Source organism: Ylistrum balloti, unplaced genomic scaffold (genome assembly GCF_031769215.1).
Source record: "Ylistrum balloti isolate Yb309-2 unplaced genomic scaffold, AGI_CSIRO_Ybal_v1 Utg370444, whole genome shotgun sequence".
Lineage (NCBI taxonomy): Eukaryota > Metazoa > Mollusca > Bivalvia > Pectinida > Pectinidae > Ylistrum > Ylistrum balloti.
In genome coordinates this window covers 194,588-207,582 of record NW_026782296.1, presented here as the reverse complement: position 1 = coordinate 207,582, position 12,995 = coordinate 194,588, and the positions used below count along the sequence as shown (strand labels likewise).

Sequence of the window (12,995 nt, the reverse complement as noted above, 5' to 3'; positions counted from 1 at the left end):
GCGCTACGTTTTTTAAATAGAGATCAGTGGAAAATGAGGAATCTGTGGAAAAGACGAAAATGCTGAATAAAACAAAGAGCAACAACTCCATAAATATTGTTGACAGTCCAATGAAATGAAAGAAAAGGGTGGCCTCTCGTTTTCTTTACATTTATTCTACCAATTTTGATTTTCCTAAATAACCACCAATGTTTTAACACTAGAGAGCTAACTTCACTACCAAATCACGGACTAAACAGCTGCACCATGCAGTTTGGCTCTGCTGTATCTATTATAAACTGTATTATAAATGAATTGATTTGTACAATTCGATGAATGTTCATCGTCAGCAGCAGTGTACGCTTCTAGTCTCGTTCTATTCATGCTCAGTACATGAAATCTAAGGTAACGACAACATGGTCTCTTTGAAAACATCTTTCCATGCGGTTAGGAAATTCGTCACAAGGCGTGCAAAGCAGGTCATTCGCATCACAACATGACGTCACACGTCTGCTATTTATAAATATGTCACTTTTATATTAGATATTTACACCTTAGATGGTCTGAACCGTCGGCAACAGTCATCAAGGACGATATTTTTAGTCAGCAATATAAACCGTATATTACACACACAGTACATCTCTTCACTGTATATAGGCCCTCTTGCATGGTAGATCTGTCCAAATTCAGGGCTGATCATATCTAATTTGTGTAAAGTTTCAAGTTGAAATTGCATTGTATGTACTACTGAGAGAGCTAATAAAGCTACAATGTCGCGAGATGTTTCATAAAATGGTTCTTACTGGAATGCTGATTTTGCAGTAAACTATGGTTATATTGTGCAGAAGCATGGAATCGTTGGCATTATCTTGGTCGAGTTTGCCGTTAAGATCTTCAAACAGGCTATTGGCATACCATTGAGAACTAACTGCGTCCCTCTGTTGGCTGACTTGTTTTTGTTTTGCATACAAAGCTAAATTTATTGAAGAGCTTATCAAAACAGGTCACAAAGACCTTGCAAAGCCGTTCAATTTCACTCATTTGAGAAGAACTGAATGAATCTATCAGGGATTTCATAAGTAGGTTCTTCTTGGCCCCTATTTGTGCCAGTGGTTTGATTGTAATGAAAAAAAAAAGTCGGCGGGGGAATTGCGACCATCTTGGATTTGGCCTTTAAAGATTATTATCGCTATTTCAGCAAATGAATGTTCAAATTTCTAATCATTAAGGGCAAAAACAGAGAAGAGAAAAGAAGGGAAAAGATCCAGCTATCAAAGACAAAAATGGTGGGCGACAAGATCCATCTGGGATCTCTTGTTAAAAGCGCCTATAAACACTTACCACATCTAAACAAGGATTTAATTACAGCAGAAATGACAGTGTCCCAAACAATAAATCGACACTTAAAATTATGACACACTTACAGTAAAACTATATTAATGACGGGGATAATTCTAGAGTGATGATTACACAAAATAATCTTTTCAAACGGCAGGTCGCGGAAGTCATCGAGATACGCTGTAGCGGAACGGTTCTTAACCAAGATAAACGTACCTTAGACTCTATCATATCTATGACCCGGTTTTAAACAGATGTTGTCAATCGACTTTCGTGGGTCAATACGTAAATTGTTACCACATAGTAAAGACATATTGATGTGTCTTAGCGGGACGGTTCTAAACCGGGATGAGCGGGCCCATAGACTCTATCATATGACAAGGCTTTAAACAGACGTAGCCAATAGACTTTCCTAGGACAATACGTTAATTCTTACTACCTGATGTACTTATTGATAATTACCAATAGCCTATTTCCACATTAATTTAATTGACACAGTAGACAGGAGTATAGCATAGCCGAAAATTCAACCGATTTAATTGCCATCCCTTCACTAGTGATCGTATGCTTTACTGTTGATTCAAACGTCACACACAAGTGTAACTGGCAACACACTTGAACTACGTAAATGTAAAAGACATCAGATAATAAGAATAAGGAATTCACGTTCGCTGATTGATTGACGTGTGGTTACCTGCGGAATGCATGCGATATGATGTGAGTGTACCTTGTATCTTTTGGTTCCTAGTGTGCCAAGAACAATCAATAAGAAAACAGGTTGTGATGTTCAAGGTAGCAAATGCGGTGATCGCCTTTGATCGTGTCCAAATGAAATTGAAATTCAACTATTGTAGATATTTCCCTTAATCATCTAATTATCAAAAAATATTCAATTAATGAATCATGTTTTGATACTGTGAAAGACTTGACTAGTCTGTATTTATCACGGTAAGATATATACCAGTGTATCTTGTAACATGACCGAGTACTTGGCTGGCTAAAGGTGTTACCAAAATTGTTCTAAATATACGTACACTGTGATCTATCACACGTGGTGTATACATAAAGATAAGATGTTAATATACCTCCTGCGATTACAGAATCTAAATTTAATTAAGTAAAATAGTTTTTTTATAGACTTAACAATGTAATTGGTTATAAGCCATTATTATAAATCAAGTGGCGTGATTTAGCAGGAGATTAGGAGGTACCGATAAAACCCGATATGGTGTCGGAAAGAGGACACATGTTTATAACCGTGTTGGAAACTTGGACATATTCCTAAATTTAGTTTGAAAATATAGTTTGTCTTGTTTAGAATAACTTTTAGAGGCAATAACTTAAAATAAAATCGTGCATGTTGTTAATTTTAACGATAATTTTATAATGTATTAATCGATATTTTTTTTCGCGTGGTGTCATTAAGCAGATTAAGCTTGACATAACTGATAGAAACACCGTTAAATTATAACAGATTATTCTTTATAAAACATGTTTATACAAGCATGGTCTGCTTATAATCGTCTTAATTTGTAGAAATACCATAATCTTGGGAATAAAAAGGACTTTAAACTGTTTATCAATACAACAGCGGGAAGTCAGTCCGTAATACAACATAGAACGAGAATGAGTTGTATACATTTTAATTAGTCCGGTTCAGTAGGCCGGCTACTTGTTTTGGAATTAAATCGTTTATTGTAGCTGGGACAATATACACATGAGTAATGATTTTTTACATCTACAATCGATATACTAGAGGCCTTTAGTTCAAGCGTTTATTTAGATTCGTAAGATATCGCATACAGAAGGAATTGATACATTAACGGTATTTAAAGATCTAAACCAATCCCAGTAGATACTAGTCTTTGTTGGAAGAGGGGATCGTGACAATTTTTTGTTCGTGTTTATATTGAAGGGTCAAACGTTAACGGATTAGAACTCGAGGGTCTCTTAGCTGAGCGATGTATCTGTGAGAAATTCAGAGGGACCGACGAATTACAAGGAGAATTGTAAGTACTTTTATTGAAACATTATTTATACATGTATTCAAGCAGGGTTTATCTTTTCGCCATTTAGATCTATATTGTCAAATTCAGCTTTTAACATATGTCTAAGTATTTTTCAATAGCCAAATTGTCCACAACAACACATTTGTATATGGAAAAGTAACGGACAGGTCGTTCCGATAAAAGGTTCAAGGTAAGTTCTGTGACCACTCTGTGGTAATAACCTAGCCTTGTCCACGAACTGACCACAATGTATTTGTCCACTAGTACCGTGTTTTATCGCCCTGTTCGCAAGTGGTCTGTCTCATCAATTATTTTATTAATAGTGGTCAGGTCCAAAGATATCGTTTTCTTTAAAATATTTTCCTTAATTTCACCCAGTCGTAACACTTGGAAGCTCACGTTCTGTTTACGACAGCATTTGTAAATTTGAGCTGAAATAGAATGTTTTAAATTCAGAGATATTTTCAAATTTGTTTACAGAGATAAAGAATTAGAATTTTTAAAAATCAGATATACATGTCCGCTTGAAAAAATGCAAACCTTTTTTTAGAGAGGAACTCGTATCGATTCTAGCCTGGTTAACGAAGGAAATGATATTAGAGCTGTGTATTTCTATATTGGTTAAGTCTTGTAGAATACCGGTCTACATCTTTTCGTAAAATCTTTTCACGATGACCACATGAACTTTAGATACAAGCGTCTAGAGTAGTATTTCTGTCTTAGATTAATTTTATAACCAAACAAGAACCGACTATATCTTTTTTAACGCTATGTGTGTCATTCATGCAAACTGTGAGAACCAATATTAATCTGATGACAAGCGGTACCGCCAGTTGTTTAACAAAGGACTGATCAACAGTTTGCTAACGAGTTCTTCGAAATAAGGACATATCAGATTAACCGTAGTTGTTGAATTGATTGATATGGTAAATCCATTGAGATAACTATGGTGTGTATTACGTACGAAATAGAATTAACCGTCATATCGGATATACGAGGAAGTCGGGTATTGCCATTCCAACAAGCTAACGAAGCTGTAGCGCAAGACTCGCATGAACGACTGATCACAAATTAAACAATGGTATATATCGATCCTGGTTTTTCAACATCTATAGTTATTTCAATATGTGAAGGGTCACTCATGAGTTCATAATTGCCATTATTTACCGCGCCTTCACACAATATGAATACGGAAGATTAAAAAAAAACACACACAGTATCATGGTACCAATACCCGATTCTCAAACAAAACCAAATCTTGTCAATTACATCCCGAATAATCAGTAACACACGAATCAAAGTGAAATATCAAAAAGTTAAACGAAACATAGTCAAAACAATAGATGATACGGTGAACTGGACTAGAAACGGTCTGCCAAGTATACATCATATTGGTAAACATCGATCTGGGCGCGTGCGATTGGCGAACAGGCAATAGGTAATGTATACGTTATACAGGGAACGGTTGATTATCCTTTGAAATGTCGACAACATCAGACAGGTAATCAATGCTAACATAGTGCATTACATACAGTCACGCTCTGGGAAACGTCACATCCTTATTTTGTATACTAACATGTCTGTATTTCTTTGGACAATCGTCTATACATGAAACATTGTTCTCTGTATTTCAGGTGGAATATTATACAATGGCTGCTGAAAAAATGAATGGTGGAAATGATGACTTAAAGAACCGAATATGTTCTCAACATTCAGACCGGAAGTTTGACATGGTTTGCATCACGTGCAAGGACGAGCCTATATGTCGGAAATGCGTTAGTACAACGCACATTAAACACACGTGCGCAGAAATGGAGGGATACTACGATACAAAGAAGGAGTCATTTCTGCGATTAGTACAAAAAGCTGACGGTAAAGTTAAAGGAATGGATGGAAAGTTGAAAAGGCTGAAAAAACTTCAGGACCAAAACCAAAAATCTATTGATGAAACGGTCAATGAAGTGAGAGTGAGAGGTAGGGAACTGAAGAATAAAATTGATAAAATTACAGAAAACTTAATAGACGAGTGTAAAGCTGTTGGGACTCAAAACGATAACGTCATGGGAAAACTAGAGGAAACACTTGAAAAGTCAATGAACGACCTGAAACAAACGATTCAGAAATGCAAAATAGTGATAGGATGTGAGAAATTCGAGGAATATGCCTTGATGGAACGAAATCTGAGATCACTAGTCCTCCGAAAACCAGATCAACTTCCGGTTCTTAACACTCCAAAATTGTCTTCCAATGTGGAAAATTCAAGTAGTGAACAACTCCAGAACGCGTACGGATCCATGAGCAAGAAAGAATGGCGACTCGATAAAATGGGGTTGGCAGAAGAGGATTACACACCTGTTGTCAACCAACCAGCTCAAAAGCCAACGAAACTCTTCACCGTGTCTGTTCTGGCGTCATTTGAGCTATCAGCTCAAAAGTACATCCGGTCAGTGTGGCCAGTGGACGAGCACAAGTCGTGGGTAATTTGCGGCGGAAGTAACGAGGCCCACTTAGTTTCTGCCAAAGGTGACATGGTGCAGACATCAAAGGTGGACGATGGTGTTTGGATTACGGACGTGACATGTACAGCGGACGGAAACAAAACAATGGTCTGCTGCGGGGACGGCAGTATTAGAGAGATATTGCCCAGTGGAGAATGCAAAATCATGTTCCACACAGAATGCTACGCCAACAGTCTGAGCGAGTCGGAACAAGAGGGATGCGTGACCGTCTGTCGTCATCGGGAACAGAATCTCGTGAGAGTAACGCACAAGGGCAAAATCATGCAGACGATTAATTTCGGCGCGGACGGAAAACCGCTGTTTTGCAAACCAGTTTGCATACGTGTTAACAGAAGCAATGGTGATATGGTGGTGTTGGAAGCCAATTCCCCACGTCATGTCGTATTGTTTGACAAAGATTTGAAGCTTCTCGCTCGTTATCAAGGGAATACCGATTATTCTGGACAACTAGCCGAAAACGGCGCGGAGCAGGACGAGTTCCAGCCTTGGGATGTTTGCTTTGACCGTCAAGGTAATGTCATGATCGCAGACGGTCGGACTAAATCTTTGATTCTGATCGACAGACATGGACAGACGATACGAACACTGTTTGATGATGATATCGGGCCGACATGTATGGGCATGTGCAAAAATGGCGATATGTGGGTCGGCTTTGATTACGGCAATGTCAAGGTCATACGATTTAATAACTCAACGTAGGTCAAATCGGAATCAACGAACGTCTTCAACAACCAGTTGTGAAATAATTTGAATGGAACTTAAGTGAACATGCATGAACTTTTGAATGTTCCGACTTGGCAAAAAATGAAATCCGCTGCAGCACATATAGAGTTCTCATAAGAGGGCAAAATGCAATATTTACTGTTCATAGTCGGATTGTTGCATATTCCAATGGTCATCACCGTATCAAACAATTGGATCTCCCGATTTTCCTTACATTCTAATTTTGAGTATGCTGTTGATCGTTTGTCGATATGGCTACTTGCAAGGATTTGATTCCGTTGGTGTTTGCATAAGGATTCGGAGTAAAACAAACAGGATGCGCTGATCGTGATACTAAACGAAAGAATATGATTAATTACCTACTTAATGTTAAAATCCTCCCAGCTTGCCTATGCTATACTGTCTGTAACGAATGTAAGTTTATTCATCTTTGTGACTGATATGTCTTGCATTTACATTAAAATATCATATATTGGAACTGAATTACTGGTTATAGTATCAATACGAAACAACTCGCATGGTTTCAGTTATTCTGCAGAGAATATACAAGCTTTGGATTTTTAGTACAACGACGTACACGTATATTATGAATATATCCATTTTAATCATTAAAATGTAAATATGGGGAATAATCGAACAAAGTTGTTAAACATTATCTTTAACACGTAGTGCGTAACTTAAAACGTGGTAATTGGCTTTTATGACACAACAGAGAAAAACAACCCGACTACAAAGAACACTATTTCACTCTTACAAGAGAAAGGTTTTAGGTAAAAGCAATTGGCTCAAACACGTTTAGTAGAATATCATCATTTCTATAAATTTTACAGGCGTCGCCCCAAATTCCATATTTCTGAGTGAAAATGACACGTTTAAAAGTTCAAATTTCATCGCTGACCTCTCGGACACGAAATCATACTTCTATGGGTTCGACATAGCAAATTATTATCTACGTCATTAAACCGAAGCATTAATAATTCCCTATAGAAAACTTTGTAATCCCCGACCGGTTCCGGTATCGATCTATACCTTTCTAAATGTAAAAAAAAAGAATTGTAAAGCGGTCCCATTTCAATTTCTACGACAGCAGCCTAAAGTTATCATGTGAGTATATTTCATAAGAAAATAACGATACAGTGCAATGGTTAATGAAATACCTTTGATTCCAAATACACGGTTATTTTGGTAACTTTTTCTTGTTTGGAGACTACATTTTTAAAATTCTGAACATGTTTCTCACAAAATTATTTCGGGACATTATTCCCGTTCCCGAGCCAGGGATGCCAAGGTTTTATAAGGTAAGCTAAGAGCATATTCACATAAAGGGGGTTATAACAAACGTAAAAATACGACACGTGCCGAATGCAAATGAAATTAAAGTCCATGTACACGGTTTCAGGCCTCGTAGAGATAAGTACAACTGTGTCTAGCAAATAACAAGAAAACACCGACATAGAAGGTTATAATCGATGAAACGAGGCTAAGACATGAACAACACGAAGACTATTGAAAACAGGAAAGAAAAAATGTTAGGTGTTCCGGAAGGGTTAGCGTCTTCTTCATCGACCACATTCGGGTAAGCAATGTCACGCTCCCAAAAAAGAACCAGGTTCATAACAACAGGACCATCAGACGTGCTAACGAAAATTAAACCTCACGTCATACAAAGAAAAGAATCATCATACTTTGCCGATGATGAAGTGTTGACGTCCATTTAACTTCCATGTAGCCTTCATCAACCTTCCACTGACCAGTCATCCACAACCTTCCCCTGTCCATAGTCTTCATCAACTTTCCCCTGCCCATAGTCTTAATCAACCATCATCTGTCCATAGTCTTCATCAACCTTCTCCTACCCATAGTCTTCATCAACTTTCCTCTCCCCATAGTCTTCTTCATCCTTCCCTTTCTTATAATCTTCATGAACCTTTCCCTGCCCATAGTTTTCATAAACCTTCCCCTGCCCATCAACCTTCCCTTGCTAATCTTCATCAACCTTTTCATAATCTTCAACCTTCCTCTGCCCATAATCTTCATAAACTTTATCTTCCCCTGCCCATAGTCTTCATCAACCTTTCTCTGCCCATAATCTTCATCAACCTTCCCCTGCCCATAATCTTTATCAACCTTCCCCTGCCCATAGTCTTCATCAACCTTTCCCTGCCCATAATCTTCATCAACCTTTCCCTGCCCATAATCTTCATCAACCTTCCCCTGCCCATAATCTTCATCAACCTTCCCCTGCCCATAATCTTTATCAACCTTCCCCTGCCCATAATCTTCATAAACCTTCCCCTGCCCATAATCTTTATCAACCTTCCCCTGCCCATAGTCTTCATCAACCTTTCCCTGCCCATAATCTTCATCAACCTTCCCCTGCCCATAATCTTTATCAACCTTCCCCTGCCCATAGTCTTCATCAACCTTTCTCTGCCCATAATCTTCATAAACCTTCCCCTGCCCATAATCTTTATCAACCTTCCCCTGCCCATAGTCTTCATCAACCTTTCCCTGCCCATAATCTTTATCAACCTTCCCCTGCCCATAATCAACCTTTCTCTGCCCATAATCTTCATAAACCTTCCCCTGCCCATAATCTTTATCAACCTTCCCCTGCCCATAGTCTTCATCAACATTTCTCTGCCCATAGTCTTCATCAACCTTTCTCTGCCCATAGTCTTCATAAACCTTTCCCTGCCCACAATCTTCATCAACCTTCTGTTGCTTATAATCAAAACAACTACACAAATCCTATGACTTCCTACCTTATCTTTTGTTTCTTTCTGTCGTTTTTCCTGATTAACCACCAAGATCAACACAAAGAACCCTAGCTTAAGATTCACACATGACCTAAAACATGGTGAAGGATAGATATTACATTGTACCCTGGAACATCTAATAACCGAAGTGGGCATGAAATGGTACAGCAAGCAGATGAAAATATGGGATGTATTTAATTTGATACTGGTCTAGAACTGTCTCATTCTGCGAAAGTTCAAGGTGTAATGGTTACAAACAGACAACTATAAACAGGACCAACAAATTTGTTAAGCGGGGTGCATACTTCCTGGGATAAAAAAATCGATGAAATTCAACTTGATGCTGTAACATTCCCAAAATACATAGAACTCAATCTGAGAAATAAAAAAAAATATCATCCATTTCAATCAGTTTCATCCAAATACTGGAACCAGAATACATTTTTGAAATAAAATTTTTGCACAACTTCACACAACAGAAAGGACACTATATTTATTTCAAAAGGGAATTAACTTCTTTTAAATGAACTTAGTATGCAGAGCAAATGTTTTAACCGAAAATTATACGAAGAAGCATAGATGTTTTAACCCAGTAAACGTGTGGAACTCATTTGACTAAAGAATGCACCTGTTGTACTTTGTATCAAGGAACAATGTGATAACATGATGTGTAGTATCACAATTCTCCACTCTTCAGGGATGTATTTCACAACATCCTCACACACGTTTGGTGCATTGACTAAAAAAAAACCAACACAATATTTGATCAACTGATTTCATTTGAAATATTTTCATCAAAACAAATATAAAACAGTATTTGCTAGGCTTGTACAGTAGATAAACAACAATTCAGTGTATTTACAGTGATGTAATCATAAAAAGTATCAAAACTCATCATGCTTCAGATCAGTTGGTGCCACATAAATGCCAGACTAGATATAATATCTCTCTACATATAGGTTTATAATATCTGTTAAATTCCAAGTTCACCATAAAAACAAAACACAACAATTCAATAAAATATACATATCATTACACACAAATCCATTCTAGCAGATATTTTGTTACCCAATAAAGACCTTTCACTTTCATGATGAAAAGTGATGTCTGCTGTAATAAATGAAAAACAACATGTCATCCACCAAACCTAATACTGATATATAGAGATATCCTTAAACAGGGACAGACTAAATTGGCAAGGACGAGATGGTATGTCTGTGGATGGACTTTCACACACAGTTTGTTGATGGTGAGGTGGTGTTTCAGGACATGCTCTCACACAGTAAGTATTCATTTTGTTGATAGTATGTCAGAGGACAGACTCTCACACTGCCAGTCTGAACAAATATTTAATGATACATGTGTAACCATCCTCTCAAATTCACCTTTACTGCACTTTATAAATCTAGTTATGACACTGTAAGGAGATCTGGTTAGTAATGTATGTCAGAAATCAGGCACCCATCCACAGCCTGTACATAGTTTTTTGTCAGCAACATGAAGAGAGGTACAACTTTTCTGTCTGGCTAGGACTTCACATGGCAGGTTTGTGTGGGTAGCATCACAGAAGGGTGGGTCCTTGGTGTACTTGCAGGCACAGATTGCAAAGAGACTCTGTGACTTGTTCACTGTCCACTTTAAAGGCTTGATTCCAGTGTCTTTGTGTGACCCTGCGTAGAACATTTGATAACAAATTGAAATTTGGTCTTCATGCCAGCAATTCTGTGAACAAAGCCAATAAACTATAAAGTATTATTCAGACATTCCTCTTTATGGATAAAGACATGTTTCCAATCTTATAAATACAAAAGTTTACTAAGACCTCCTTTAGAACATGCAACCCATGTTTGGTCTGAAGCGAAAATGTAAAGCGAAGAGCTACTAAAAGCGTAGTAACATTAAAGGACCTGTCATACCTAGGAAGACAAGATGGACTCCCTGCACAGGAATCCAGACAACTCGGAAACAACATGGTGGAGACCATTCTGAACAATTTGAACAAAGCAGACAAAAAACTTATATTTACTGAAAAGCTTCTATTTACTGAAAAGGATAACAGAAGAACTAGATGGCAAGATGTAAAGGAGAAAAAGTAGGCACAGAACCACACAGAATACAATTTTGTAGACATGTTGTCAAAAATGGAACAAACTCCTAGAACAGGTTGTCCAAGCCCTGGCATTGAAATGTTTCAAAGCTTGTTATAACAAACATTGAAATAATGTCCCATTTAAGTGTTATCCAAGTTTTAAACTTCAACTGAAAGTTCCAGTTAGTGAGAGTGATTCAAATGACCCACTGTTAGCTAAACAGGACTAACAAAAAGTTAACAAAACATTTCATCAGCATTGAATGACATGTTTTTTTTCCTACATACTAGATTAAAAATTTAAAATATCAATTTCAGAAATTGTTTCAAGTTAGTAAAAAATTAAAAAAGAATTTGATCAAAATTTTATAGCATTTCAAATTAGGACTATATGTATATGGGTAGCCATTCATTCATTCACTGTCCACAGAAAATGTACCTACCATCACACCAGGGCTGTTTCTTACTTAGACCACAAGCACACCATAATTTGGTCTCCCCTTTCTTCAGGTTCCTTACAGTACATGGGCCATACTGAAAAAAAAAAAGTTAAAATTTAGAAATATTTCAATCTTTAGTATACTAGTAGCTAAACATATGGTTATAAGTCAACAATGAACATTATTTTTACCTAAATATGTTACTGAAACTTAAAAGACCAGATGAAAATGACTTAACATGGTCTTAACAGGCATATTAGTTTTCTCTATAGGAAAGGCAGTTTTAAATATTCTGACATTGTATCCACTTTGATGTATCGACTTTGAGTCTACTCCAGATGAATACAAAAAAAAAAATGCATAGAATATCGGAATGATTTGGACTATTGGAGACACTGCAACAAACACAGCAATATCTTACTGTAGCCAGTTCAGTTTGGACTTTTTAATTTTGGAGGTCAAACACCACAAAACTGACAATGAATTATGTTAGTAACCTACTCTGTGAAAAAAAACAACAACAAAACCAATTCAATCAGTATTGCATAAGTTTTGCCCATTTGTGAAAGAACTTGATCTCAGTTGAGTAAACTGAAGTGTGACAGGTCTGCATGACTACCTATGTAGTCAGGTTAGAGTCCCTGAATACTAGTGGACACATTAATGTGACTGCTCTGGGTAACTACCAGTGGTCTGGTTTGTGTGACTGGCTTGTGTATGGGCTGGGTGACTATCAGCAGCCTGAGGCATCCAGGTAGGTGTGACTGGGCTGGGTAAATACCAGTGCTAAATTAATCAGAGTGGGGTGGGTCACGACCGGCAGTGTGATTAGTGACTGAGCTTTGTGACTTCCTGTAGTCATTTGATCATGGGTAGTTACCAGTGGCCTGATCAGTGCACTGTAGTGAGACAGGCTTGTGTAAAACACCAGTGATCAAATTATTTTGCGTGTGCTTGGTGACTACCATGGAAAGGTTAATATGACTGGGATTCGTAGCTAGATATCTAAATTTCACTGATTACAAACCATCGCAACAGTTGGGTAAACATTATTCGGGCTCTGGGACTGGCCGTCGGAGTCCGTCATTCTTTTTCCTATTTTCTCTATTAGTTATCATCCAAAACTTCCTGTAAGGGAA

The 12,995-nt window shown here is 37.5% G+C and overlaps 2 protein-coding genes across 2 annotated transcripts; one reads left to right on the top strand and one right to left on the bottom strand.

Annotated features, from left to right (window-relative positions):
• Positions 1 to 4,975: 4,975 nt before the first annotated feature.
• LOC132554773 (uncharacterized) lies at positions 4,976 to 6,544 on the top strand. Its single transcript, XM_060219084.1, has one exon. It carries the CDS (start codon positions 4,976 to 4,978, stop codon positions 6,542 to 6,544), a length of 1,569 nt encoding a protein of 522 aa, XP_060075067.1.
• Positions 6,545 to 10,088: 3,544 nt separating this feature from the next.
• LOC132554789 (CDGSH iron-sulfur domain-containing protein 3, mitochondrial-like) lies at positions 10,089 to 12,974 on the bottom strand. Its single transcript, XM_060219102.1, has 3 exons — positions 12,884 to 12,974; positions 11,860 to 11,950; positions 10,089 to 10,997 (listed from the first exon to the last, which is right to left on the bottom strand). The coding sequence occupies exons 1-3, from the start codon at positions 12,941 to 12,943 to the stop codon at positions 10,774 to 10,776; spliced, it is 375 nt and encodes a 124-aa protein (XP_060075085.1). The 5' UTR covers positions 12,944 to 12,974; the 3' UTR covers positions 10,089 to 10,773.
• Positions 12,975 to 12,995: the final 21 nt, after the last annotated feature.

Bases quoted from the DNA above. Each gene is read 5' to 3' on its own strand.
- LOC132554773 (XM_060219084.1), top strand. From the start codon at position 4,976: ATGGCTGCTGAAAAAATGAATGGTGGAAATGATGACTTAAAGAACCGA.
- LOC132554789 (XM_060219102.1), bottom strand. From the start codon at position 12,943: ATGACGGACTCCGACGGCCAGTCCCAGAGCCCGAATAATGTTTACCCA. The intron at 11,951-12,883 runs GTTTGTAATCAG...TTTTTTTTTCAG, and splicing joins TTTACCCAACTGTTGCGATG to TATGGCCCATGTACTGTAAG. The intron at 10,998-11,859 runs GTAGGTACATTT...TGTTCTACGCAG, and splicing joins GAAACAGCCCTGGTGTGATG to GGTCACACAAAGACACTGGA.